We start from the raw sequence: 25,203 nt of genomic DNA, 5'->3' as shown, positions 1-25,203 counted from the left end.
AAATTAGGGTTAATTTACTTCTGTAATAGAGCTGCTAGAGCTACATCGGTTTGAAACAGGCAGATTATACAGCAGGGAAGATCATGTGTATGCCCTAAAACTCATTATTATCATCTTTGTAAGGTACTCATCGTTTGTGGGGGGGACATGGAAATAGATTTTTGATTGTACATCTCCGTTTCCATTAAGCTAATCCTGTTTGCAGGCGCTGTGTGATTGTGCCCCTCTTGCCGTTTGCATCACGATGCAGATGAAGCTCCGGGGCGGTAACGCTGGAGGCTTCTGCTGCGAGAACGCGCTTGGGTTTTAATTTGTGTCTGTCTAATAACAAAACTGTCACATTGTGGCTCTCTCTGTCTGTAATCCCAGAATTTGGCATCGGGGTTTCCGGCTGAAGCAAGCGAGGCTCTTTGTGACCGCGGGCGGTTGTGGTTGGGGAAGGCGGTCACTGGGTTTTTGCTGCGTTCACCTGGGACCGGCGCGAGAGGTGCTGAGCAAGCGCAGGGCGTTATTTCGGTGCATCAGGCTGTTTTCGGCAGGGTGTGTGGCGGAGACCGTGGGGACCTCTTCAAGGCCAGGGCATGCGGCAGCTGCGCTCCTGTGCACGCGTGGCCTTGCTCGGCCAGGGCAGCGCTGGCGGGAGCCTGGGTAAAGGCTGGGGATGTTGCGGGGACAGAGCTGCCCGACTCCCGCCGTTGTTTTCGGGACTGCGTCTGCTCCCCTTGATGCTGGCTGGTGTCTGCGCCCTGGGATGGGACGGAGCCGCGATGGGGCGCAGCCCCTGCGCCCGCCCAGCTGCTCTCCGCCTCCTTTCCCAGTCCGTCCACTGGTCCCAGTGGGCTCCAGGGTCAGCTGCTCGTTTTTGAGGATGTCAAACCATTAGATGCAGGCAAAGCTATGGCTAATGCATTATGTAGGCCTAAGCAAATGTAAATGAATAGAAATCCATTTATGATTAACCTGGCATTACAATTCCTAGTGGTCCCCTAGTTTTCTTCCCTCCTACTGTTTTATGTTAGGGAGAACCTCTCACATCGTGTTTGTTTATCATCATCTCTTAAACAAAGAAGTATGTTGATCTAAATATATTTGGAAAATAAACCACTAGGGAAATAAAGATGATCGCAGTATTAAAAAAGGAATCAAAATGGTACCTACCGGCTTCTAGCTTTGGAGGTGCCGAGTCCTTCGGCTTTCCTTCCTTTGAAAATTGGTTTTACTGCGGGAGCATCTTTAACTCCTTGGGAACTCACCAGCCCTCCCCGTTCCGCCGGAGCGGTGCCGCAGCGTCCAGGGCGATGAGCCGAGGGTTTGGCTGGCGGCACGATGCTGGGCGAGCCCCATCCCCGCTGCAGGCGCCACGACGGCGAGGCAGGGCCCTGGGGTGAGGGGTCCTGCTCCCACAGGGGCTTCATCTGAGGGGAAAGCCCCCGGGTTAAGCAAACGCCTCTCTGCCTCCAGCATCCTGGTGCTGCGACCTTCACCTTCGGAATTTCCAGCCATTGCTAGATAATGGGGAGCTTAATTATTGCCTCCCACCAGCTGTGGTGTGGCCAGGGCTGTGCCAAGCTGTGACATGAGATCTTCTCCTCATCTTCCCCGGGGCTGGGGGTCTCAGCCCATCCCTCTGCTCGGGGGCAGCAGTGGGGCTGGGTCGCTGCCTGTGGATCCCTGCTGGTGAGGGCAGGGCAGGTCCTGCCTGCGCAGGCAGAGCGGCTATCTGGGGCAGGTTGCTTTTCTAACTTCATATGGTAGGATTTCGGGTAGAAGGCTCTCCTGGAAAAGAGTAGATTTATCGCTCGGAGCTGTGAATCCCACTTTTCTTGGTGCTATGGAAGGAGCTGCCTTTTGCTGTAATTTTGGGAAGGCTGCAGAAACCTCGACAAGAATTAAAGTTGTACAGCCAACGGTACTTCTGTCTTGTCGTAACAGCTAACGGGAGGAATGTCTTGCCAAAGTTGAGAAGCCAAAGGGCCACCTGAGCCCACTGTGTGCCCCCTCCCTGATGATGGTCGGGCTCCGTGGGGCTGCCCTGACACTAGCTGCCCAGCTGGTGCTCGCAGCCCCACGTTCTGTGCCGAGCTTCACAGGGTTGGATGAGTTAAGATTTTTGTGCTAAAAAAAAATAAATATGAGCCTTTTCTCCCTGAGAAGAGGTGCTAGTGAGTTTCTTTGCATTAGCAAGAGAGATGGTTTCTGCCTTAATCAGATGAAACCGTTAGGAAGTGCTTTGCAGGTGGAGTTCAGAGCAGGGCAGCTTGTCTCCGTTTTCTCCGAGGTGTGTAGAGTTATCACTCCTCTGGTGCTGCCCCAAGGAGAGGGAGCAAACCAACATCCTCCCAGCACAAAGGGCAGTCGGGTGCCGCGGCAGGAGGAGGGAGCCAGCCCGGTGCTCGGGCACAGCCTTGGCTTTCCTGAGCAGGCGGCTGGGCACGGGGAGTATTTCCCCTGAAGGCTGGGCTCTGGCGTCCGCCGATTTGCACCAACATGCCCCGGAGGGGTTTCCGCTGGTTGTTACCATGCGGAGACCCACGGCTCAGCCTCAGCCTCCTCGGGTGCGGGCGAGCCGGTGGTGGCCGTGCTCTGCTGCAGCCTTGGCCATACCGCGGTTAATCTGCCCGCTGGGACGGCTGCTGTGCGCTGTAAATAAAAGCTGTCACTTGTGACCCTGAGCTTTCAGGACTCTTGAGTACATTCAGCCCTGTGCTGCTCTGGGGGTGGAATCAGCGGTATATAATATGGCTTTTTGTGTAAGAGATTTGTTGCATCTCTGTTTATTTTTTGCAGCGTGTGTGCGTGTGCACCTTCCGTCCACAAAGAGCAGCTGCTGGCTGCCTGCAGACTCCCTCCGCGAGCTTAACTTTGCAGGAGAGATGGAAAGCTTCGTTCCAGCCATGCAGGGTGTGCAACCCAACACCGGCCACGGTCTGGATTCGCCAAGTCTGGTCCTGGGTCTCCATGTGCTCCGGAGCCAGTCCCCAGCGGGCGCCTGTGTCCCTGCCCGCGGGGTGATGCCCCAGCGCAGCGTGTGCCGTGGTGCCTCCCTTTGAAGCGTTGGTGCAACCTGGAGCCGTCTGAAAGCCAAGGGCTGGCTTTTATCTCAGCGGTTGGCACGGAGCATTAGCAGGGCTAATTTTCTGATGGATCAATCTGGAAAAAATGGGAGGGGATCTGCTTAGGCCAGAAGAAAGCAATGGAAATAAATTAATTCCAGCATGTCTTTCTATACAACATTAGTGCTGAACGTTCGAGGGAAAGGACTCTGGGCATTGAGCAGAGTGTTTAGTCTCTTCTGTTCGCACTCTTTGCCGTGTGGCATGGTGATGTGTGCCGGCTCAGGCAGGGGGGCTGCCGCAGGCTGCCGTGGGGGGTGGGTTTAGGTTGGTCCCTGGGGCCATGAGCTGGAGCACCGGAGGGGACAGCCTGGCTCCGCACCCCTGCAGGGGAGGTGGCCTTCCCCTGGGAGAGGCATCTCGCTGCTGCTTGGGTCGCTTGAGCCGGTGCCCCTCCGTGGGGCTGCCACACCAGCGGCAACGTGGGTGCGACCGAGGAAGGAGCCCTGTGCGGGCGCTGGCGTGGCAGGGCGGTGCCTTGGGTATGTGCTTCCAGCAGCTCGCTCCGACTGAAATCGGCTTGTTCTGCATCTCCAATTGCTGTATGAATTTTAATAGAAGCCAGTAGCTGATTTCATACTTTTGCATGTCTCACTGTAAGGAAAGCTGGGCTAAATTTGCCCAGAGGAGCTTTCCTGCGATGCTTTCCACCCCTCTGCCTGGTTTCACGGGGCAGACGAGCTGCTGGCGCTGGTGCCGTAAGGAGCAGGTGCTGCCTGAATCTGGCAACAGGTGAAGCAGGTCCCGGAGAGCTCGCGCAGGGAGCGCAGGCACTTGTTAGCTGGAACATGCCTTGATTTTATCAATTTATGTCATGTCTGTCTTGTAGGATGACAGCTTCTCTGCAGCTGCTGCTGGTTCCTGTTCCCTCCTCCCAGGACAGGCTCTCAGGGGAGTAAATAGCCATTTTTCCTGGGAAACTGAGCCCTGCTTTGCTTTCAGCGGCTGCTCTCTTCCCTTGCAGAGGGACACGGTTTTGCAGTCGGCGAAGCCTGTCATTTGCATGCAGGGGCTCAGTTGCCAAGAGATGCTGTGAGCAGCGCCCGTGGCGGGCTGCACCCGCTTTCTCACATCTGCTAGTATTTTATTCATCTTTCCTTGGCTCTTGCCTTTGAAAAATAATAAACCTCCTCAGCGTGCTCCAGTTCTGCAGCACACCAGTAAACTGCAAACACCCGTGTGCTGGTGGTAATCCCAGTGGACAACAGACTCGATTCCTGCCTTGGGGAGGGCAAAGAGAAGTAAGATGAATGTCTTCAAAGCAGAGAAGTGCTTGAGCTGCTCTTTAAATGAGCAGCTGGAGTGGCATCAAGGCCCAGAGCCTGGTTAAGTTTGCGGGATGGTGTGAAGGTGCCTTCCCTGCTCTCGGCACGCCGGGGGCTCTCCCGCCCCCTCGGTGTCTATACCCAGAATAGATTGGGTATTTAATCCGGGTGTGAAATTTTGCATCCATTTCAGCTGACAGCAAGAGCGCTGAGGACGTGGGGTTTCGTGGGCGATGCTCCTGGAAGGACGCCGGTGTCTCCCAGGCTCCCGCAGCCCTGCCGCTGCGTGGTGGCTTCCAGGTGCATGCTGACAGCCGGCATCCCAGCAGCTCTGTCCCAGTCTGGGATGGTTAGAATAAAAGGTGTAATTAGCTCAGGTGGAGGGCAGGAGGCCTGGACTGCTTGGGAGCTGCGGAGCCAGGGCACAGGCACGGAAAAAATACCCTTGGGAGCTGCTGGTGGAAGGATGGAGGTTGTAAAGCTGTTCAGCGTAATCTGCTTCTGTATGCTCCTCGTTAGAGCTGTACGGGAGCTCAAAACCCCCTTAGAGGATGGGGACCAACATGGTGGAAACTCAGCTGGAAAATGCAATTCCTGCACATCCGCAACCTGTTGTGAGCCTACGTGGAAAGCACAAGCTGAGTTGCTTCCCAGGCGCTGTAGTGTCTGACCAAAACAGCTTAACTACTTCTCCTTTAATTTCTTCTCCAGGCAAGTTGCGCTGCGGCACAGAGGCGGGTTGGGAAGCGGTGCCCGGGTGCGTGTGTTGTCACTGCAGTGTCCCCTGGGCATTTCCCCATGTCTTCGGGGGTGTGGGTCAATGCCCCACTCCCTGCTTTGCTCCAGCTTAGCAGGCTCCCTGTGAAGGAGTGGGGTGAGGAGGAGGAGGTTGGTGCTGGAGGAAGGCTGCGGGCACACAGATGCGGTGTGTCTGCACCTCTCTGGATGGTGCCAGGTGAGAAATGGGCCCCAGGGAGGCCAATTCGGGTGCTGGAGCATCAGCTGCCCCAGTGCAGAGCCAGGCATTACGCTGGGTCCGCTCGTGGTGCCGAGGCCTGCAAGGGAGCGTTTTATAGCCAATAAAACATTTAAATGGGTCTAGAGTAAGTCTAAATGGCTTGAATATTTAATAGCATACATTTGGCTTAATTTCACTTTCATCTTTTATTTGTGATAAAATACTGAATTCAGCTGTGCAGAATTGGGTTTTTCTTTGAAAGAGGATGGAAAGTGGCCACGCTTGTGGGGACGGGTGGGCTTTGGGGTGCCTCTGCCCCCCACCATCCCCGTGATGGGCATTTAGGGGCATCCCTGCCCCATGACTCTTGCCTTGCTCAGCCCCCATGATCTCCCCCGAGCCCTTGCTGCCTCTCTGCTGAGCTGTTGACTCATTTTGTTACCACTGATTAATTATTTGCCCCCAGCAGGCTTCACTTTATTCCCAGTGTGGATGCTGGTGATGTCTGTGTGCACGTGGGGAGGGGCGAGGTGCTGGTCCCGGGTTCAGCAGTGCTGGGGAGGGCTGCAGCGGGGCGGTGCCGCCTCTCCCAAAAAGCTCGTGCGGGGTGACCTGCCTCCGGCCGAGCTCACCGGGCACTGACTGTGCATCGTCCTTCCCTGAAACCCACCTGCCCCTTCGTCCTCTTCCCAACGAGCTGCCTTCCTCCTCACGTCCACGAAGGGTGAAGAGGCCTGAGCCATGGAAATAGGGGTCAGGTTGGTCCCATCGGTGAGGCTTTTGCTGGGTCCTGCAACGCTGCCGGAAGGGCAGCGATCGTCTGCTCCAAAGCCTGGAACAGCAGAAGATCATCCCCTTTGGAAAAGAAAAAAAAAAATGGGAAAAACAATCCCATCCAAGTGGATCGGAGCTGTGTTTATGGTGGAAGGAGCCACAGCGTGGCGTGTCTCTGAGCAGTTGTCTACTTGTCCTTAGCTGGCGATGGGGACGATGCTGGCTCCTGCGGCAGTGGGGAGTTGAGGATCGAGGGCTTCTTTGCCTGCAGAACCTTTGGAAGCAAAATATTTTGTCAGTGGTGTTGTCCATTGTTGTGGGATTCCTGCACGGGGCAGCGTTGGTGGCACCATGGGGACATCCCTGTGCTGGAGCCTGGGACTGGCTCAGAGCTGTGCCATGCCGTCGTCTGCCCGCGGCCAGGCAGAGCCGGGGCGATGCTCGCCTTGCTCGGCTGCGCTGCCAGTGCAGGGCCTGGCCCTCCTCGCAGCCCAGCAAGAAGGGGAGCGAAGCCATGGTGCTGCCGTACGTCCAGGAGCGATGGAGCTGCCCCTGCTCCCCGGCGAGGGATCTCCAGTGCGGCGGTGTAACTCATACAGCTTTGTTTGTCTAACAGGGCCATACAGCATTTTTAATCCTGGCTAAGCACCGGGTTGGTGCCTTGAAGGATTGCAGAACCTCTCAAAAGCAACAGCAAATCTTTCTTCTTTATGCCTGCATTGGACAAAAGATTTCTCCCTGATCATAACTAATACATGTTGGGAGCCTGTGGCCCTTCAGCTTTAAAGGGTGATGCGCACTGCCCCGGTCTGCGGCTGTCCCGGGGCGAGGAGAGCCCCGACGGGGCTCTGGGGGCTCGGCGATGCTTCAGGCCTTCAGCCTGGGGAAGCTGCTCGTGTGACAGACCCAGCGGGTCTGGGGTCAGCGCTGCTGCAGGCAGGTCAGCAGGCAGGAGGGGTGGTCTTCTAGAGCTCGTAGAGACACGCTGCTGGCCTTGAGGGTGCAGCTGGTCCTGTTGTGAACATCTGCACAGGTTTTGTTTCATTTCGTATGGAGGTTTTGTATTTAATTTATTGAAGGGAAGGGAGGGGAGGGGACCTGTGCCCAGCTGCGTCGATGCAGCCGAACGTGCCCGGGTCGGACGCCGCGAAGCCGTGCACCTGCGGCGAGCCCAGACCGCGTCAGCCCTCCTCCGGTCTGCCCATCTCTCAGGATGTTTTCCTCCACCCTGCCAAGCCGCGATGTTCCCGGGCCCGAGTGACACGCTGGGGAAATGGAGGCTTTGGCTTTTCCAGCTTTGCTTGCGTGGGCGTCGCCACGGCAACGGCACGGCCACCCCCTGCTCCCGCCGGCGAACGCCTCATCCGATGCGCACCGTCTTATGGCGGTTATTAGCGAAGTGCCGCCAAGCCGCGGTGCGATGTGGGCCGGGCACGGCACGGGCGGCAGAGGAGGAGCGGGGGGGTCCTGCCCCAGCGCTGATGCTGCTACTCCTCGTTACCGGTAACGGGGCTGGACGACCTCGGCTCCTGCTACCATCCTCGCCGGGAGAGCCGTTGGTGTCGGCACTCCTGTGCCCTTTGGTCTCAACCTTGAAAGAAACCCCTGTTAATAATTTTTCCCCCCTCAAAGCCAAGCGCAGGAGGCTGCTGGAGGCAGCCAGGTAGCCCCAGCCCCCCTGGGGAGCGCAGACCCCGCTGGCCAGGACCTTGCCCGTCCGCGTGGTCGACGATGCTGAATTTGGTCCAATTTGCGGGGCTTTGCTTCCCCCATGCCGCTCGACGGCAGCAGGTCCCCGCCGGTGCCTCCATGCCTCACTGCTTCCTCTGAGCTGATGACCAAGAAAAACACAACTGTGTGGCTGGATGAATAATTCAGCCCAGCCTCGTTGCTGGGGGGTTTGCAGCGAAGACCCTGTCCAGGGACCAACTTGTCGGAGGGGGCTGGTCACTGGGTGAGCATCTGTCTTGCAACAGGGATTCGGTGCAGAGTCAGTCCAGTCCCTCTCCTGGGTGCGCAGGGAGCCCTTCCTGCTGCCTGTGCAGCTAGATAGCTGGGCTTTAATTTGGATTTTTTTGTTCCCCAGTGTTAAGCACACTCTGCTCTCGGGAGCTGCAGGGAAGCAGCCGTTTCTCCGGGATCGCAGCTGCGGGAGGGCAGCATCATTTCCCCTGTGGGGCCGGGCTCTCGCCCTCCTGCCCCACTGGCTGCAAAGCCCCTGCGGGCTCATCGCTTTCGGCGTCGCCCCGTTTGCCGCACGCCTCGGCGGAAACGCTGGGGGATTGTTGCTACTCTCGGAGTCAATTTTTAGAGCTCGGCGCGGGTTTTGGCAGCGGCGCCAGCCAGCCCACGCAGCCCTGAACCACGCCAGCCTCGGGGAAGGACTGGCAGCTCTGCCGGGCTGGCGGGGACGTGGCTTTCCGGGGCTGAGCCCGCTGTGCCATGCCACGCACCTCCCCACGGCACCAGCGCGGCAGGGCTGGCCCCTCCAGGCTGGCCAGAGCAGTGGGGCAGGGCTGGAAAGAGACCCTGCTGCTGTGACGGCCGTGCCACGCTGCCCCGGGCAGCCGTCACCGGTTGCGTTTATTTTCTGCTGTAAGTGTATGCTCTTGGGTGTCAGGGCTGAGGGGCTGTGGGGTGCTGTGTGCTCACGGCGTGGGTCGGTGCGTGGAGGGAGCGGGGTCGGGGCTGTGAAGCATCTCACACTGCGGGTGTGGGCTTCCTCGGGCTCTCGAGAGCCCGTGCTCTCTGAGGGAAAAGCCTTCCCGGGAGATCACGCATCGCAAGTTTCAGATCGGTGGGCTCTTCTTTTTCCTCTAAGTGCCAAGGCACACGTGGGGCACGCTCTCCTCCTGCTCAAGGAGCCCGGCCATGGGGCAGGCTGGCTCCTTCCCCGGCTCCTTCCCTAGACGTGGCCTGGGGAAACGTGACGGGGCCAGAGCGGAGCTGGGAGTTGCTTCCTGGTGAATCCTGTTGCGCTGTGTTTGGGAGAAGGGCCGGCTGCGGTTCGTCCCTGTGGTGCCGTGCCGTGGGGCATCCCTGCAGCGCGTCCCTGCGGCGCGTTGCCCCAGGGCATTGCCATGAGGCAATGGTGGCAGAACCGGGGGAGCCGGAGCCGTAAGAGGGGTGACCCCACCTGTCTCTGCCTGAGACCAGGGGGAAGAGAAGGAGGAGGCTGTCCCCCCTCCCCGTGCCCGCCGTCGCTGCGGTAGGTAAGTGGCGCCCGGCTGAACGGCAGCGCGCGCCGGGGTGCTCGTTGCTGCTGCCTCACCTGAGGCTTTGCTCACCCGAAAGAGCCGCACGGATGGGAACACCCAGAATGTGCCAGCACGACGGCGCTGGAGCACGATCTGCCGTGCGGGAGAAGCGCTCCCAGGCCTGAGCGTTGTGCCGGCCGCTCCGCTGCAGGGGCTTTCCCGAGGGCTTTGCTGGGAATGGACCAGCTCCTGCGGCATCGCCCTGCCCCAGGGTGTGGGACGTGGACAAAACCCGAAGAGCGGTGCCTGCCGTGGTCCTGTGTGCTGTGGTGCTGGCCGACCTCGGAGAACAGCACCGAGAGCACTTAATTTAGTGACGAGGAGCTGAACTGGGAGAGCCAGGTCTCGCTGCGGTGGGCGTGCGTGCCATACCCCTTTGCACGGGGGTGAATCGCAGCTTGGCGAGGTGGCTCCCTGCAGGGCCGGGGCTGGGCAACTGGGATTGCAGTTTAGCCCGAACTTTCCTAAATACATTAACGTGCTGCACTTATAAATGTGCATGAATTAATGTGAGAAGTGCTTGACAATTCCTAAAATAACTTTGTTCCCGAGCAAGCGTTAATGCATGGCAGATGTCTTTTTCCCTCCTGAATAATACACACGTGAGGTCAAATTGCTCCCAAAAGCTCCACGCGCTGGCAGTCCCGTGGGGCCTGGCATTGCCGAGCGGCGCGGCTTCAGGGGGCGATTGATTCTCCGGGGATCAGCCCTGCAACTTGGTGCAGAGGTGGAAATCCTCTCCCCAGGACCCGTCTGCTCCGGCCCAAGTTCTTGGCTGCAGCCGGCCTTTCCAAGGGGTGGAAAAAAAACCCAAGGTATCTGTGGCATGTGCCCGCCAGCGGCCAGGCAGGACCGCAGCGGTGTTGCCGCCTGTGGTGAAGCAGAGCCACTGTGGCTAGCGAGGAGGAGGTGAAACCTCAAAACATTCTCACCTAGAATTTGGAAAGGGTACATGGGGCTGAGGAGGAGCCCTGCCCTGCAGGGAGGGGGCCGGGGCTCATCGTGCTTCAGCCCCCACCGCCGCTGCTGCCGCCGCACCGCCCCGCGCACGGGAGCTGCTGCACCGCCGCGGAGATGGGCTGGGGTGTTGGTGAGCACCGAGACCTGCTGTGTGCCGTTCCCAGGGCCCTAATGGGCTTGTACAGGCTTCAGGAAATGTCAGTGTAGTTGTTCAGTCGCTCTGTTCCTTGAATCCTTCGACGGATTCGGCTGGACTCGGGTTTGCTGCTTATTGCAAACATGGCTTTTGAGAGCTGTCTGCCTTAGCTGCAGGTGAAGGATGTGTGTGTTTGTGCGTGTATGTGATAAAAAGCTACGGATTCATTTGTCAGGTCTTTGGGGATGATTTTATTTTAGGGATGAGAAGTCCTATTTAATACTGCTGTTTGCAATGTCGCATGCAGAAGATGCTCTGTTACTGCCAGATGCCGCCGGGATGTGTGCTGCTGTTTACTCAGCCTGCCTTTTTTTTTTTTTTAATTGAATTGCAAAGTCTTCTCTGAAACCTCGGGCAAGTTTCCATCCCTTTAGATGCCAGCCCACTGATACGAAGAAGCCCGGCTGTGTCTCTGGCTGCAGTTGCAGGTACAGCTAATTGTCCGCACCGTGCTGCGCAGGAGAGTCTTGGTGGCCGGAGCCCCACAGCCTTTCTCAGCAGCACCTTCCTCCAGGCAAAGTGACCCCACTGCCTTCAGGAAAGCCACGGTCTCTAGCCGGCATTGTACAGCGGGCAGATGAAGCTGCCCAAAGGCTGGTTTTATAGCTCAGAAACCAAATTATAATACTCTTCAGAGTGGGACAGGCCAAAATGGAAAATGTTTGGACCAAGCATAACACCATGAAAAAATAATCTTTCCTAATTTGCCTGCCGTGCCCGAGGGCTGCTCAGCTGTGCGAGGGGCAGCTGGAGGAGGTATGGGCTTGCAGCCCCCCGGGGCCTGTTCTGCCGAGCTGAGGATCCCCTCACTGGGTGTTTCCCCGTGGTTTTCTCTTCCGTGAACCCCACGGCTACAAATGAGATGGCTGCTGCAGGGCTTAAATGTGGTTCCTGGGACCCTGCACCTGGACACAGCTGGGCTGAGTCAAAACCACGTCCCCTCTGCATCTGGGGTGGCTCCCCCGGAGGGATCGTCCTATTTATCATCCCTGGAGGCAGTGGAGGATGGAGCGCGTGGGGCCGGGGACACAGCCCAGGGCTGGCTGCCGTCACCGGGGCTTTGACAAGGGTGAAGCATAGGGCGCAGACCCGGGAGGCCGGTGAGCAACGAGGCTCCCCGGCTGGTCCTGCTGCTCCGACGCCCCGTGGGCTGCTGTGATGGGAGGACAGAGTACCGCAGCTCTTCTGACACAGGGACTGGCTTCTTTTACATAAAAACTGATGCAAGGCTTTATTCCCCCCACAGAATAAACAAGTCCCTGTGTAACAGTAATTGATGACCCATTTTTCATTCTCGTGGCATTGACAGGTGCTGTGTTTGCTGTAAATGAGAAATGATATTGCAATAAATGCTCTGTGGAGATTCCTGTTCTGCTTTGCAGCGCGGTATGTCCTTGATGAAGAAAATGAAGATAAATAAGTTGGGCGCCACGTTACATATTCTCGGTATTGGCACAGATCTGCGTGAGCCATCTCTGCCCCCTTTGTTTCCAAGGCTGCCTGGTTTAGAAGTAAGCACGGAAATTTTTAAAAATATCTCTTCTATTATAAAGTAGAAAAAGGAGATGGAAGGGGTGAGTAATGCAGCCCAGGGTGGTGAGGGAGCTGCTGCAGACCATCCCCGGGCGGGGAGGAGAGATGCGGCCATGGGCTCCATCTGCTCCTGGGGCCTGACCGTGTGCTGGGAGTTGCAGGGATGGGGTGCAGCCTTCCTGCTGACTGTTGCTTTTTGGTGGCCCTGGTCTCTGGGGCACCTGTAGCAGATCCTATCTTGTGGATTTTTAAGGGTAGAAAACCCAGTTTCCCTGGCTGCCTGCAGGGCTGGGGCACCGGCTCACTCCGACGTGGCGGGGACGTCTGAAAGCCTTGCAGGGCCATGTCTCCCACCTGTTGGGATGAGCCTGAGCAGCTCCATTGGGCTTAAAAGCATCGATAGTCTGAGTCTCATCTGCCTACGGCTCCTTGGAAGAACCATTCCCTTGATCGTGCCGGGACCGCTGCCTTGCTGGTTGGGTGGAGCAGCCAGGCTGGGGAGGGAGACTGTCGCCGACCTGCTGCTGCTCCGCGAGTGCGGGGAGCCGGGTGGCTCCAGGAGACGGCTGCCGCGGGCGATGCCGAGAAGCAGAGCATGGCTTTATTTTAAAATATATCATCTTAACCAGATCCTCTTATCCCTTATCTGTGCCTAAGACAGGATTCTCTACTTCTTGCCAGAAAAACCTTTTATGTGCAGACTGATGTGAATAGAAGATGATAAGTCACTAATCCTTCAGTGTGTCTGCTCTAACAAGAGTCTTGACTGTTACCTCCTGCAGGGCTGGCAGCCAGGAGATGTTAATTGTGCTTTAATGTAGTATACATGGCTCCTGAGAAAGACTAGCGCTGCAGACATCCCCGGGGTGTTCGCCAGGTGCTGCAGGGTGTGGGGAAGGGTCTGCACTGCCCGTGGAGGTGAGTGGTCTGCAGGGCACGCAGAGGGTCCATGCCCACCTGGAGACCCCGGATTAGGGTGATCTTTATAGGGCAAGGCTTGCAGCTTCTCCCCTCTCTCCGGCAGCATGGGGGGCGGGTTGTGCCCTGGCCAGGACCCGGCGTGCAGTGGGAGAGGGGACACAGCGGGGTGACCCCCCGACGGAGGCGGGTGGAGTGGGCGCAGGGCCGGCTCCGGCAGCAGAGTGGGTCAGAAGCGCCGTCTGCTGCAAGGGGCCGTGTTAATCTGCTTTTCGCGGGGTCTGCTGTTGAACTGAGCAGCGAGCGCTGACACGTTATCGTTTCTGAAAGGATCTTGGCAGCGGCGAGCGGCGGCTGGCTCTGGAGCGTCTCTGCTGCAGGCAGGAGCGTGCAAGTCCTGGGGGGAAAAAAAAAACAAGGCAGAAGTTTCTATTTTTAGCTGCAGAGTGCAAATGCACAGTGCTGCCGAGGAAATTCATCACCTGCCCTGGAAGACGAGTGGTTGGGTTTTCTCTCTGAGCAGATTTATGGGACGAGGCGGAGGGTGTCCCTGGCTGCCCTGGTCTCCCCCAGGGCGCGCGCTGGGGCTGCAGGGCACGTCGCCGGCGGTGGCATGGCAGAGCTGTGTTTGTTGCTGCTCCACAGCGGAGGAGGAGGATCATCAAAGATGTTTCCCAGCGGCTGGGCCATCCTCCAGCGGGACTCAGTGCGGCCGGAGCAGGACTGCATCCCGCCGCCCCGTGGCACAGCCCTGCATCCAGCACGTGTCCCTGCCCGGCTCTCCCAGCAGCTTTCCACAGGCTCCAGTGCAGCATCGGGCTGTTTCCTCCCCTCTCTAGCAGGGAACGTGCTTCTGAAACGTTTTTTTCCTAAGCTGGGGGTAGTGGGCTGGCTGGCTGCGTTCTCCATCGAGGCTCTGCGTGGCCGGGCTGTGCCGGACGCGCTGGCCACATCTCCGGGAGGAATGCCTGCGCTGCCCTGTGAACCGGTGATGGGCAGAGCAGCCCTGCCATAACGTGCTTCGAAAGCTTGTGCGAAGCTAAGGGCTCAGCGCTGCTCTTACTGCTCTGGAGTCTGCTCATGGTTGCTGAAACTTAAATATTTGCTCCTGGTTACTGTTTGTCTCACTGAACAGATCTTGATTTCGGAAGTGCAGATCCTTGTGCAATACCAGCCTCCTGTTCCCCTCCCTTTTGTTACCCCCAGCAGAAATAACAGGGAATTTTAAAACCACCTGCTGCCAAGGCAGTTTCTCTGACAAAAGCTCCGGGCAGCTTTTTCCTCGTGGTCGGGCGTGCTGCGATGGCCTCGGGCACAGCCGTGCGTGAGGCTCCCCTGTGGCATCGTGCCGGGCTGCTGGGCACAGCTGCCTCCTGGCAGAGCCCAAACCTGCCGGGCGCTCGCTCGCCCCGGGGGCCCTGGGCTCGCCCCGCACGGCTGTCACACTCCCCGGGCCGTGCCAGGGCTGTGCACAGGCTGTAAATAATGCAGAGATGGAGGGTCAGAAAAGCTCCAGCTCCTCGCTCAGAGCCTGCTCGGATGGTCTGTACCCCGAGACAGACCCTGCTGCCGCGTCCCAGCCTGCCGGCACCCCCTGTTTGGGCACTGTGTGCTGGCCAGTTTGGGGCGGAGTTCGGGTTTTTTTTGCCATTTTCTCAAATGAAAATGAAATTTCCTAATTTTTAGTCTCAAATAGCACCCAGTTTGGCTGCTTTGATTTTGAAGGGCCAACTTTTTAGAGAACTGCTTGTACTGAGGGAGCAAAGAGGGGGCTGCTCGTCCAGCCCTGACCTTGGCAAAGGGCTGGGCTGTCCCTGAGCCGGGCTGTCCCTAAGCCGGGCTGCTGGGGCTGGAGAAGATGCTGGGCCGCCAGGACCAGCTTGCTGGCAGCGGCACGCACGTGTGTGGGAAAACTTCGGGGTTTTAATGAGCAAATTTAATGCAGTGTCCTGCTGTTTTGGGCAGATTTCCGTATCGATCCTTAATCCATTTTTGCAGCCACTTTTGGAAGTGGTGTTTACTTGTCTGTCTGCTATGGCCCCATCACAGCTGCATCCCAGCTCCTCCCAGCATGGGAGTGTTTGTGCTCTGGAGGCCGGGGCTCCCCGGACTTTGCCAAGTGGGAATTTGGATCCGGGTCCTGCCTTGGCATGGGGCTGGGGTACCCCAGCACCCCTTCAGCCAGCTCGCCCTGCTGTGCTGCTGTTTTCCTCCTGGCTTCCTAAAAATAAAGGATGCCCCAATCCATCACCCGCTGCCCATGCGCTCCCGAGCGGCGATGGGGACCTGGCGACCCGCCGGGCCCCGGCCGGCGCGTGACGCCGCAGCCCTGATGAAGTTTGCTGGGTGGCTGCGCCGTCAGTCCTGCAGCCCGCAGCAGAGCCGTCACCGCCGCTAATGAACTCAGCCAGTGCCCCAGCCGCCTTCAGTCAGGTTTGATGTATAGTCTGTAATGCAATTTTTTCCCCTTTCTGCAGGAACCCGCCCCCAGTCGCCGCAGGGGCTGCCTCCAAAGCGCACTAATGACTTTTGGCGTTTTTTTCTTTTCCATTGTGAAAGCAGACGTGGTGATGGCCGGGGGCCAGGCCCCCACCGGCTCCAGGGACGGTCCCGCTGCTGGTGCAGCCGCAGCCCCCGGCAGCGGGGATGGGTGCCCTCAGTCCCTGCTGGGACCCCGCAGCTTTTCTCGTCTCTCCCCCTCTCCAGGTGACAGCCCCAGCGCTTTGGGGAGGAGTGGGGCTGAGGCCAGGCACACCGGGGTCCCTCAGCCGGTCCCCAAATGCTGCCCGTCCCCTCTCCCCGCTGTGGGGCCGTGCACGCCGTGCCGCAGCCGTGCCCGGGCCGTGCCATGCCACGCAGTGCCTGCCCGGCCCTTGGGTGTTGGTGGGTGCTCTTGGGCAGCGTTGCTGGAGCCAGCACCCATCAGAGGTGCTGGGGAGCCAGGGCGAGGGGTTCCCCTGGTTGGAGCCTGAATGGTGTCAGCGAGCAGTTTTCCACTTGTCAGATTAATTGTGAAGCGGGTTAATCCATGTATCCGATTTAATTTTGAAGACTTTAATTAATGAGTTAAAGTGTGGAACAGCTGGGGAGAGGCCGGGTTGTCGTGCGATTACTGACCTTGGGTTACGCTGCGGCCTTCGCCAGCGTGGGCTCAGGCGCCTGCGGGTGGGCCGGGATGTGCCAGTCGCTCCCGGTGCGGTTCACGGGCACCGGGGGGACCCTGTGCCCGGGGGAGCGGCATTACCCAAACTGCAGCCGCTCGCCAGCTGCCCTGAGAGCGGGGCGGGGGCTCCTTGCTTTGCATGGGAGCATCGTCCGTCGCAGGGTGCGCGTGTCGGGGAGCAGCGCGGTTTCGCTCCATCATGGGCACTTCTCCTCCCTCCTCTCTGCCTCCGAACAGCCGCTCTCGTGCGGCCGCTGGGGCGGGATCGTGCCGGGGCTGCAGCCAGCGGGGCCGCTGGTGTGTTGATAATGCTGCTCTTAATTGCGGCCCATCTGCACTTGGTAATTTAATTTTTTCTGCATCTACAAGGTTCCAACTTTATTTATCTGACATCCTGAGGATTATTTAACTTACGAGCATCATGTTCCTCCAACAAAGGCACTCCAGGCATTCCACTGCAGCCTCTCCTAGAAGGTATTTTAAAAATATTGTCAAAGCCCCGGGAAAAAGGACACATAAAAACTGAAATTGCAAAGGGCGACAACAGAGCTGAGTTGCAGGCATGGCTTTCCTGCCCACTTTTGCGGAGCGGGTGGCCTGCTGTGAGTATTACCCCTATTACATTAAACTGTGCAAGATTAAGAATCAGCCCTGAACAACAGAGCCCCTCTCGCTGTGATCAGGCCCGCCAGCGTATTTCACGTTTCAGTGCATTGACACACGTCATCTTTTGTCTTTGGATGCTTATTAGTCGTTAAACCCCCCAACTGTGCCTTTGAAGGGCTGCGAGTATGGAATTGAACTGCAGCTCCTTAAAAAATTAATAATAACTGGAAGCTGGAAAGTCTTTTAGCTGCGGTATGGGGGAAGAGTTGGGCATCTGGTTCCCGTGGCACCGACGGGAGCCGTGGTGCTGCTGGCGGCAGCCCCTGCCTTTCCCACCCCACTCCTCCCACCTTCTGCTCCGCTTCTTCCCCCGCGTTTTGCAGCCACCCTGTGCTTGGGGGCAGGCAGGGATTCAGGCAGGGATGCAGGCAGGAGCCGCTGCTCTGGACGGCTCTGGCTGCACCTCCTGCCTGCAGGAGCATCTCTGCAAACACTCGCCCTGAAACGCCGCGCTGTTCCACACCGAAACCCGGGGGAATCCAGTTTTTCCCCCAGCCTGGTCCAGGAGTACCTGGGTCCACATGCAGACTTTAATGAGGTTTAAACATTTCCCCCTCCTAAAATGTAGGTTGGTCGTAATTAGTGTGAATCCTGCTGCTGCCAGCTTTGCTTCTAATTAAGCTCCTGAAGTGGAAGTTGATGCATGAGGTGCAGCACCAGAGCTTCAGTTTTTTCGGCAGCTCACCAGATGCTTTGTGGTCACTTCGGCTCGGCTGGTCCATGCTTGGGGCTGGGGCCATGTTCTCCCTCCCTCCCACTTGCGGTGGCCGGTCACCCTTGGAGCACAGCCACGCTGGGGACATGGCCGCGTCCCCGGGCACAGCCACCCCTTGGTGCACGCTCTCGTCTGAGCTGGAGGTGCTGGTGCGGCTGTGGGGCTGCGTGGGGAAGGGCTGATTTTAACATGAAGCTCCTGGTGTCCTTGTCCCTTGTCATCATTCATCACACCAAGTGTCCTCATCCCCTGCGAGGGCTGCTGGCGCTTGTGCTGAGATCTGGAGCAGCCAGGCACTCCGGGGCCCATGGGGAAACGCAGGGTGTTTTCCTTTTGCTGCAGCTCCTGGCACAGCGTCCCTTGGCGTGGTCCCCGGCAGGTGGCATCGGCAGCTGGTTGCCACAGACTGGGGACGGAGTTTGGACGAGCATCGCGCTGGTGCGGAGCCCGGGGCTCCCAGCCCCTGCGCCTTGCAGGATGTGCTGGTGCCTCTGGTGCGGCACCAGGACCTGCGGTAGGACCCACGGTTTTGGAGGGAAAACAGCGTAGGAAGCAGGTCTTCTGCAGAAAGTAAACCTGCCCCATCTCACCTGTGAAATGGGTGCCCAGCAGCGCAGTTCCCTGCCCGCTGCGGTGACAGCGAAGGCGCAGCTCCTCTGCTCGGATTTTCTCAGTGCCGTTCGCCGTGCCGTGTGTTTCCACGCCGGGCACGGCTGGCCTGGCGTGGCCATGCTCGCCCGGGAGCTGGCGTGCAGAGGTGCCAGGGAGCACCTCGTGGCAGTGGGGACCCTCGGTTTTAAGCACTTCAAGCCTTCAGCGGCCCCAGCTTCGCATCCTGGGGAAAGCCTCAGCTTCGCGCACAGAACATGGTGAGTGGGTCCCAAGCCCCCGGCCAGCTTCCTGAGTCCTTTTCGGCTCCCGCACCGCACAGGCTGGCTGCCTATTTTTACCGCTCCCGGGCTGTGAATCACCCTGCTCCCTCCTCTCAGTCGCTGCCTTTGAAGGTATTTATAAACTGCGATCGACTCCCCTGCGCCTGCTTTAGCAGGCTGTGTAAATGTAGTGCTCTGGCTCACTCCTGCCCTCTCCTCCTCGCCCGTATCCTTGCTGTTCGGCGAGCATAGATGTGCAGGAGCCAAGATGCTCCCTCTGCCCTAATTAAAAACATCAAAACAGCAATGAAGAGCTTCGCCGGCACCATCCTGGCAGAGTGATGCCAGCTGCTGGCATCCCGAGGTGCCTGGTACTTGATGCCGAGCGGCATGGGATGCGTGGGGACGGCTCTCGGCACACATGTGCTGTGGTTTGCCTGGGAAGGTTTTGGTAGCACGGGAGCTGGTGGTGTGTCTGGTGCTGGGGGGCGAGCGGGGCAGAGCCTGTGCTCCTGCCGGTCGGTGCCGGGGAGCGGGGCTGAGGCGGAGGAGCCTGGCTGGGATCAGGGCAGCCCTGGCCGTGCCACGGCCGTGTGCCTAGGGAGGGGAGAGCACCCCATGCCTGCGCTGGAGCAAGCAGGATTTAAATCGGTCGTTACGAGAGCAGCGAATGGCTGCTCCGTCACGCCGGGTGCACTGTTCCCTGGCGGTGTTTTCATCACGTCCTACTGATTACGGTGCTAATTTCTGTGGATTGAGCAGGCAAATTAATCTCTTCTCTGCTCCTTCCGCTGGGACTGCTGGATCATTAGGATTGGGTTTGATTAAAGCTTGGAGAGCCTGGTGCAGCTTGCTGGGCTGGCAGTCGTTCTGGGACGTGGCCAGGATCCGTCCCCTGCCCTCGCTGGCTGGCACAGCCGCCCAAAGGGGCACTGATGGGCTCCCCCCACGGCTCTGCAGGGCTCCTGGCTCTGCCGGGGCGTGCGCCCAGCGGTCACAACAAGTATCCTGTTGGCTTTGGGGAAAACCCCGCAGGGCAGCGTGGAGGGGAACTGCCCTCTCTCCTCCTCCCCACCTTTCCTGCTAAAAACAAGTAAAATGGGAAAAAAAAAATAAAACTGAGAGAGAAAACAGTGCTCACTGGGAGAAAAATGGGTACCAACGGCAGGAAGAGGAGTTATTTTTAAGTTGCTGACTTGAATGAATATGAAGTAGTTGGTTGTGTCTTTTGAAGGCCATTAAGATGGGATGCTGGTGCTCATTAATTTATTGCCAGAGGTCTTCTAGCCTGAGCCACGCTCCGCACTAAATTGGCTTTGCAGACGCGAGGATTTAACCATCCAAATAGATGCAACTTGCAGCAAACACAGGGAACGACCTTCCAGCTGGGCCATGGTGTAAATGGCTCCGACAGGCGCTGGGACCAATGGATGCAGGTTTAAAAAGCGGGGAGCAGAGATCAGCCCGAGGGTCTGGGGGGAAGCGCAGCCTGGGATGGGGGTCCTCGGCATCCCGTGGCCTCACTCGCCCCTCACCACCCTTTCTCTTCTCTTCTCTTTCAGAATAAGGTGTTGACAGTGGATGGGGTGAAGGTGAAGCTGCAGGTACGTCCCTGTGGCCCTGGTGGCAGCTCCCTCAGCCCTCCCCCCCGGGTGTTTGGGGCTGGGCAAAGCCCCTCGGCAGAGGAGCACCCCAGAAGCAGGTCCCTCATCTCCATCCTTTGCCATCGTGCCTCCCACCCCAGGTCAGCCTTACGAGCCCTTTCGGCTGCTCTGTCCCCTCGGCGGGAGCCTGCTCGAGGCTGGGGGCTGTTGTGGCCGTGGTGATCCCCGTCCCACCTCGCCCACCTCCTTGCTGCTCAGTGACTGTGGCTGGAGCTGGGGAGACTGGAGCAGCGCCTGCGGGGTTTGCCTGATGTTTCCAGGCTGCTCCTGCTTTGGGAGAGCCAGAGGATGGTGGGAGGGATGGAGATCCTCCGAAGGGATCTGCATCCCCTGGCTCAGCCTGCATCCAGCCCGTGGGACATGAGGGAGGTTTTGTGTCCTCCTGCAGCCAGAGCTGCTCCGGCCCCCCAAGACCCAACTGTTTCTCTGACCCCTTTGCCTGGAGCTCAATAACGACATTAGCACTGATCTCCCCCCGACAGCAGCGTGGCACTCTGCAAACGTATCGCTGCATTGAGAACTGAGAAATTAAATTAGTGGGTCCCCACGCATCCATCTGCTGGATGGATTTTCTGATTAAGGGACATGTTGGGAGTCCTTTGCCACACACCATTGTCTCCAAGGAGCTGAGGAGCGAGGAGGTGCTGCTTCAATATTTATTGCACTTTTAATTTTTCCTGTTACTGCCCCTAGAAGCAAAAGGCTGAAGCAGCTTCCTGGGCTTGCACCGTGCCGTTGGGTTTGGTGCTGGTTTTGGTGCTGGGCGGGTCCCTCAGCCTGCGCGGCAGCAGGTCATGGCTGACCCCCCTGCTCCCATCTGCCTTCCAGATCTGGGACACAGCCGGGCAGGAGCGCTTCCGCAGCGTCACCCACGCCTATTACCGGGACGCCCACGGTAAGCTGCCTCTGCTTCCCGGGGGGGAGCACCCTCCCTCCGGCTCTTCGGGGCCCTGAGCTGCGACTCCAGGCCAGGTGGGTCAGGAATCACCGGAGCGGTTTCCCTGTAGGAAGCAGCCACCGAGGATGGAGGAGCCTCTGCCTGTCAAGGTGCAAACACCCCCTAAGGCATTGCCCGTGGTGGATTTAAGCAGTTGCGTTACATTTTACATCAGGGACCACAGCAGTGCTTTAATGCCATGTCCCCAGGCGTGACCGGCAGCAGGGCGTGCGCTGCCTTGGGGAACGGTGCAGAGCAAACTCTGAGCCGTGGCTCTGCTTGGCCATGCTCCTGCCTGGCACCGGCACTAACGCACCGTCCTTCTCTCCGCAGCCCTGCTCCTGCTCTACGATGTCACCAACAAAGCATCGTTCGACAACATCCAGGTACAGCAGCAGCCCCGGCCCCCTCTGCAAGTCCCTCGAGTGCGATGGGCTGGGTCGCGGTGGCGGGTCAGTCCCGGCGAGGGGGTACATGCTGCAGGAGATGTGTGTTGGTGATGTGAACCGCCATCGTTTCCAGAGGGCTGGGGTTAATGCCAGGTGCTGTCTGACAGCGTGTCTGCCTACAAGGACACCAGAGGACAGGCAGAGAAGGTCTTCCCTTTATTTAGTGTAGCAAATAAAAGGGGTGACAGATTAACTTCATTGGCAAATTAATGCTGTGTGTAATTACAGCACCGGCTGGAGAACTTGCTCTGGTAAATGAGCGCAAGCAGCTTTACCGAGCGAGGTGCTCCCTCCTCCTCCTCCTCCTCTGCACCTTCGGGTCCCACCTTAGTGCCAAACCTGGGCAGGGGAGACGGTCGCATCCTTCTGCACGCTCCTTGCTCCTGGCAGACCTGCCCTTCCTGCCAGTTTCTGTGGGGATCCCTTGTGCTGCCCGAGCCTGCCCCCTCCCTGCAGACCTGGCCCCCCCGGCTGACACCAAGCCCCCACGCAGCTACTTCAGGGGTGCTGGGGAGCGGTGTCGGACCAGAGGGCTCTGTTAAATCTGGCAGAGCAGGGGAGAGCAAATGCTGCACGCCGCTGTGCGGGGGGCAGGAGGACCTGGCGTCGGTGTCTGCTCCTCTTGCCCCACCGGACCCGTGCGGCTGCTGGGGGCCACCTACGCCAGTGCCGGCAGAGCCGGGAAGCAATTAGCCCTGAATGAATAGGACATAATTGCTCATGTCCCGGATGCAGAGTACACCGTGTGCGTCTGCGGCGAGCAGACTGCGCGCCTGCAAAAACACCCTATTCAATAGCACAGGAGGTGCCATGCTGGCGTTAACACGCTGGGGTGGGGAGCGGGGATCTGTCATCTGCCACACCAGCTCCTGGGGGGTCCTGCACCGCCCTGACCCCCTGGCCTGGGATGCCTGGAGCTGTCCCTGCTCCGGAACATCCTTCTGTCAGCAGCCCCACTGTCTGCTGCCAGGCGTAATGGAGGGTGAGCGCTGGCCTTTAACCAGGCTGCGGGTCTGCACTGAGGTTGTGATCCTGCCACAAGATGGAAAATCACCTGGAGGTTTCACACTGCTGGGTAACGCAGCCTCATTTGCAGCATCAGCTCTCCCAGCCCCACGGGGACGTCGGAAGGATGGCCGCGGGAGGGATGTCCGTGGGGCAGTCATGGCCCCGGCGGGGAGGAACAAGCACCCAGGGCAAGGTGCTGGAAAGAGGGATAGAGGGGGAGCGGTGCCAGAAGGGCGCCAAGGGGGGTTGTGACCATGTGTCCCTTGGACCATCCCATCCATGGAGCTGAGCGCCCCGAGCCCAGCCGGGGTGTGATGGGCTCCTGGGGCTGCATCCACATGCATTGGGCTCCTGCGTATTGTCAGTGACAGGCTCTAATCCCACATCATCCCTCGCTTCCCTGGCCCGTTGGGTGCTGATGCAGGATGCCACTGGGCGAGGAGCGGTGGTGGAGCGGGGATCGCCCAGCCCTTGCCGGGAGCCCAGCGTCGGTGCTCGGAGCCGGGGCATGGGCTGCAGCAGTGCTGCCCACCTGGGAGGCAGCAAGCAGCTGCTCGCACTGTGGGGTCAGGGATTACGGGGAATTAAGGCAGGTTTGATTAGATCAGGCTGGATTAGAGGGCAGGAAAGCCACCCCATGGTTCGGGGAGGCAGGTTCAGCCACATGCTGGGACTGTGTGTGCTTGGCACGGGGGCAGCACTGTGTGGGGCACGTCCTGGAGCAAACCTTCAGCCTTATCCTCCAAAAGGAGGTTTAACATCCCAACCAAGGGGGAATTTGGGTTAAAGTCCTACACATGCCTGTGCTCAGACAGAGCAGGCAGCAGGGTTGAGAGGCTGCCATTATCCTTGAGAATCTGGGCTTGGTCAGCAGCTGAAGGTAGTGCCGGGCTTGCTTAGCAAAGCAGGTCCTTCGGGGCTTGGTGGCACCCCGGGGTGCCCACCCCTCCACTGGGCTGTCTGGGAAAGGGTGTCCTCGGGGCCGAGTCGCTGGCTGCTGGCTGGCTTCCGCCAGCGGGGGAAGAGGCAGCTCCTCTCCCCAGGGTGCTGCTGAATCGCTGGGGATCTGCGGGACCGGCTGCTCCCTGCCTGCAGCTCCTGCCCTGGCCCTGCACAGACAAATTTCTGAGGTCTTCCTCATTTTGCATCTAACCCGCAGCCACGTCTTCCCTGTGTCCCCATAAAGCTGCCCAGCATTGCTCAGGGATGGCACCATTTCCCACAGAGGGTGCCCGGTGCCCAGGCGCGGGGCAGCCCCCCATCCTTCCTACTCCTCTCCCCGGAGCTGTTGCTAACCCCTCTCTCTGGCTGTCTCCCTTCAGGCGTGGCTGACAGAGATTCATGAATACGCGCAGCAGGATGTGGTCCTCATGTTACTGGGAAACAAGGTGAGCCTGGCCCCACAGCTTCACCAGAGCCTCCTCTTCCTCCCCTGACAGTCCCACGATGGAGCTGCGCTGCAGCCACAGGCAGGGGAGCCTGGGAGGGCGTAAGGGGACATGGGGGTTGCCTACTGCTAACCTTCCAAATCATCCCAAATTGCTCTTTGTCGTTACTGTTGGCAGGTGGATTCAGCCCAGGACAGAGTGGTGAAAAGGGAAGATGGAGAAAAATTAGCCAAGGTATGTGAGGTGTCCATCTGCTGCAGCGGAGTCGGTTGTTGCATGCTCTGACTGGGGATGTGCGCGTATGACAACTTGTAATCCGTGATGTACAGCAGTGAAAGGGTTAGCTGGAGACCAGCCTGACCAAAAACAGGTCTGGGAGCACTTTGCTTTTCTTCCCTTGTCTTGCTTTCCTCTTCCTTCTCATCTGTTCTTCTTCCTTTAAGCTTCCACTAACATTTTTCACTGCTTTGTCCTCAAAAATTGTTTCCAAAGTTGTGTAAGAAACGCCTGAGCTGTGAACCCTTGCTAAGCTTTTCCTGCCCACCACGACAGAGCTCCCCTCCCAGGACACAGTTTCAGCTCCTGTGGCAGTCCCTGCTGCTGTGGGCCGGGCCTCGGCGCGAGCCGGGAACCCCCGAGGAGACCCCGGGTGATGTTTCTGATGCCGGTGTGTCTTGTCCCACAGGAATACGGCGTGCCCTTCATGGAGACCAGCGCAAAAAGTGGCCTCAATGTTGAATTAGCATTCACAGCCATTGCAAAGTAAGTAACTGGAGTGGTGGCTGTGTGGGCACCTCTCCCGCGGTGGGGACAGCAGTCTTTGAGATAACGGCTGGCGCTGTCACCCACCTTTTCATTCCCTGGGCTTCCGCCTTCAGCTCTTGAGCTGGCAAGTACTTGCCATCTCACATGAGATATGGAATGTCTCATCAGGGGGAACTTTAGCAAATCATCTAGACCAAGTCGAGTTCAACTGAGCTGGGCCAGGCAGCTCAGAAGCAGGCAGTGTAGGCAGAAAAGTAACGTGTTTTTCCCCTTTCCCGCAGGGAACTGAAGCACAGGTCCATGAAGCTGCCCAACGAGCCCAAATTCAAGCTCCACGACTACGTGAAGAAGGAAGTGAGAGGCTCAGGCTGCTGCAGGTCCTAATGCGCTCGGTGCATTTGTACAGAGACTCATGCCAAGTGTTTGTGCGCCACGCTCTCTCCTCGTGGACAGTGTGTGCATGTCTGTCTGTCGTGTCTGTATCTGCCTAAAAGGTGAGCTGAGACATGGGGAATGGAAGCAGCAGCAGAAAAAGCTCTCTTGGGCAGGGCGAACGCTGGCCGTGCTGCAGCCACGTGCCAGGTGCGGCTCCCCAAGCCCCC

The 25,203-nt window shown here is 58.6% G+C and overlaps 1 protein-coding gene across 1 annotated transcript in view; it reads left to right on the top strand.

Moving 5' to 3' along the window:
- RAB26 (RAB26, member RAS oncogene family) overlaps window positions 1-24,985 on the top strand; it is a gene marked incomplete at both ends in the record, with an annotated part of 29,669 nt that extends 4,684 nt beyond the window's left edge. The window contains 7 exons of the mRNA XM_082006889.1: window positions 19,953-19,994; window positions 20,883-20,949; window positions 21,325-21,377; window positions 23,771-23,836; window positions 24,014-24,070; window positions 24,522-24,598; window positions 24,883-24,985. Coding sequence (XP_081863015.1) covers window positions 19,953-19,994; window positions 20,883-20,949; window positions 21,325-21,377; window positions 23,771-23,836; window positions 24,014-24,070; window positions 24,522-24,598; window positions 24,883-24,985 — 465 coding nt within the window. The remainder of the gene's footprint in view (window positions 1-19,952; window positions 19,995-20,882; window positions 20,950-21,324; window positions 21,378-23,770; window positions 23,837-24,013; window positions 24,071-24,521; window positions 24,599-24,882) is intronic.
- Window positions 24,986-25,203: the final 218 nt, after the last annotated feature.

This window comes from Phaethon aethereus, assembly GCF_964289735.1.
Source record: "Phaethon aethereus genome assembly, chromosome: 15".
Taxonomy (NCBI): domain Eukaryota; kingdom Metazoa; phylum Chordata; class Aves; order Phaethontiformes; family Phaethontidae; genus Phaethon; species Phaethon aethereus.
Note: the sequence above shows the minus strand (reverse complement) of the source record. Positions and strands in the feature narration are given on the sequence as shown.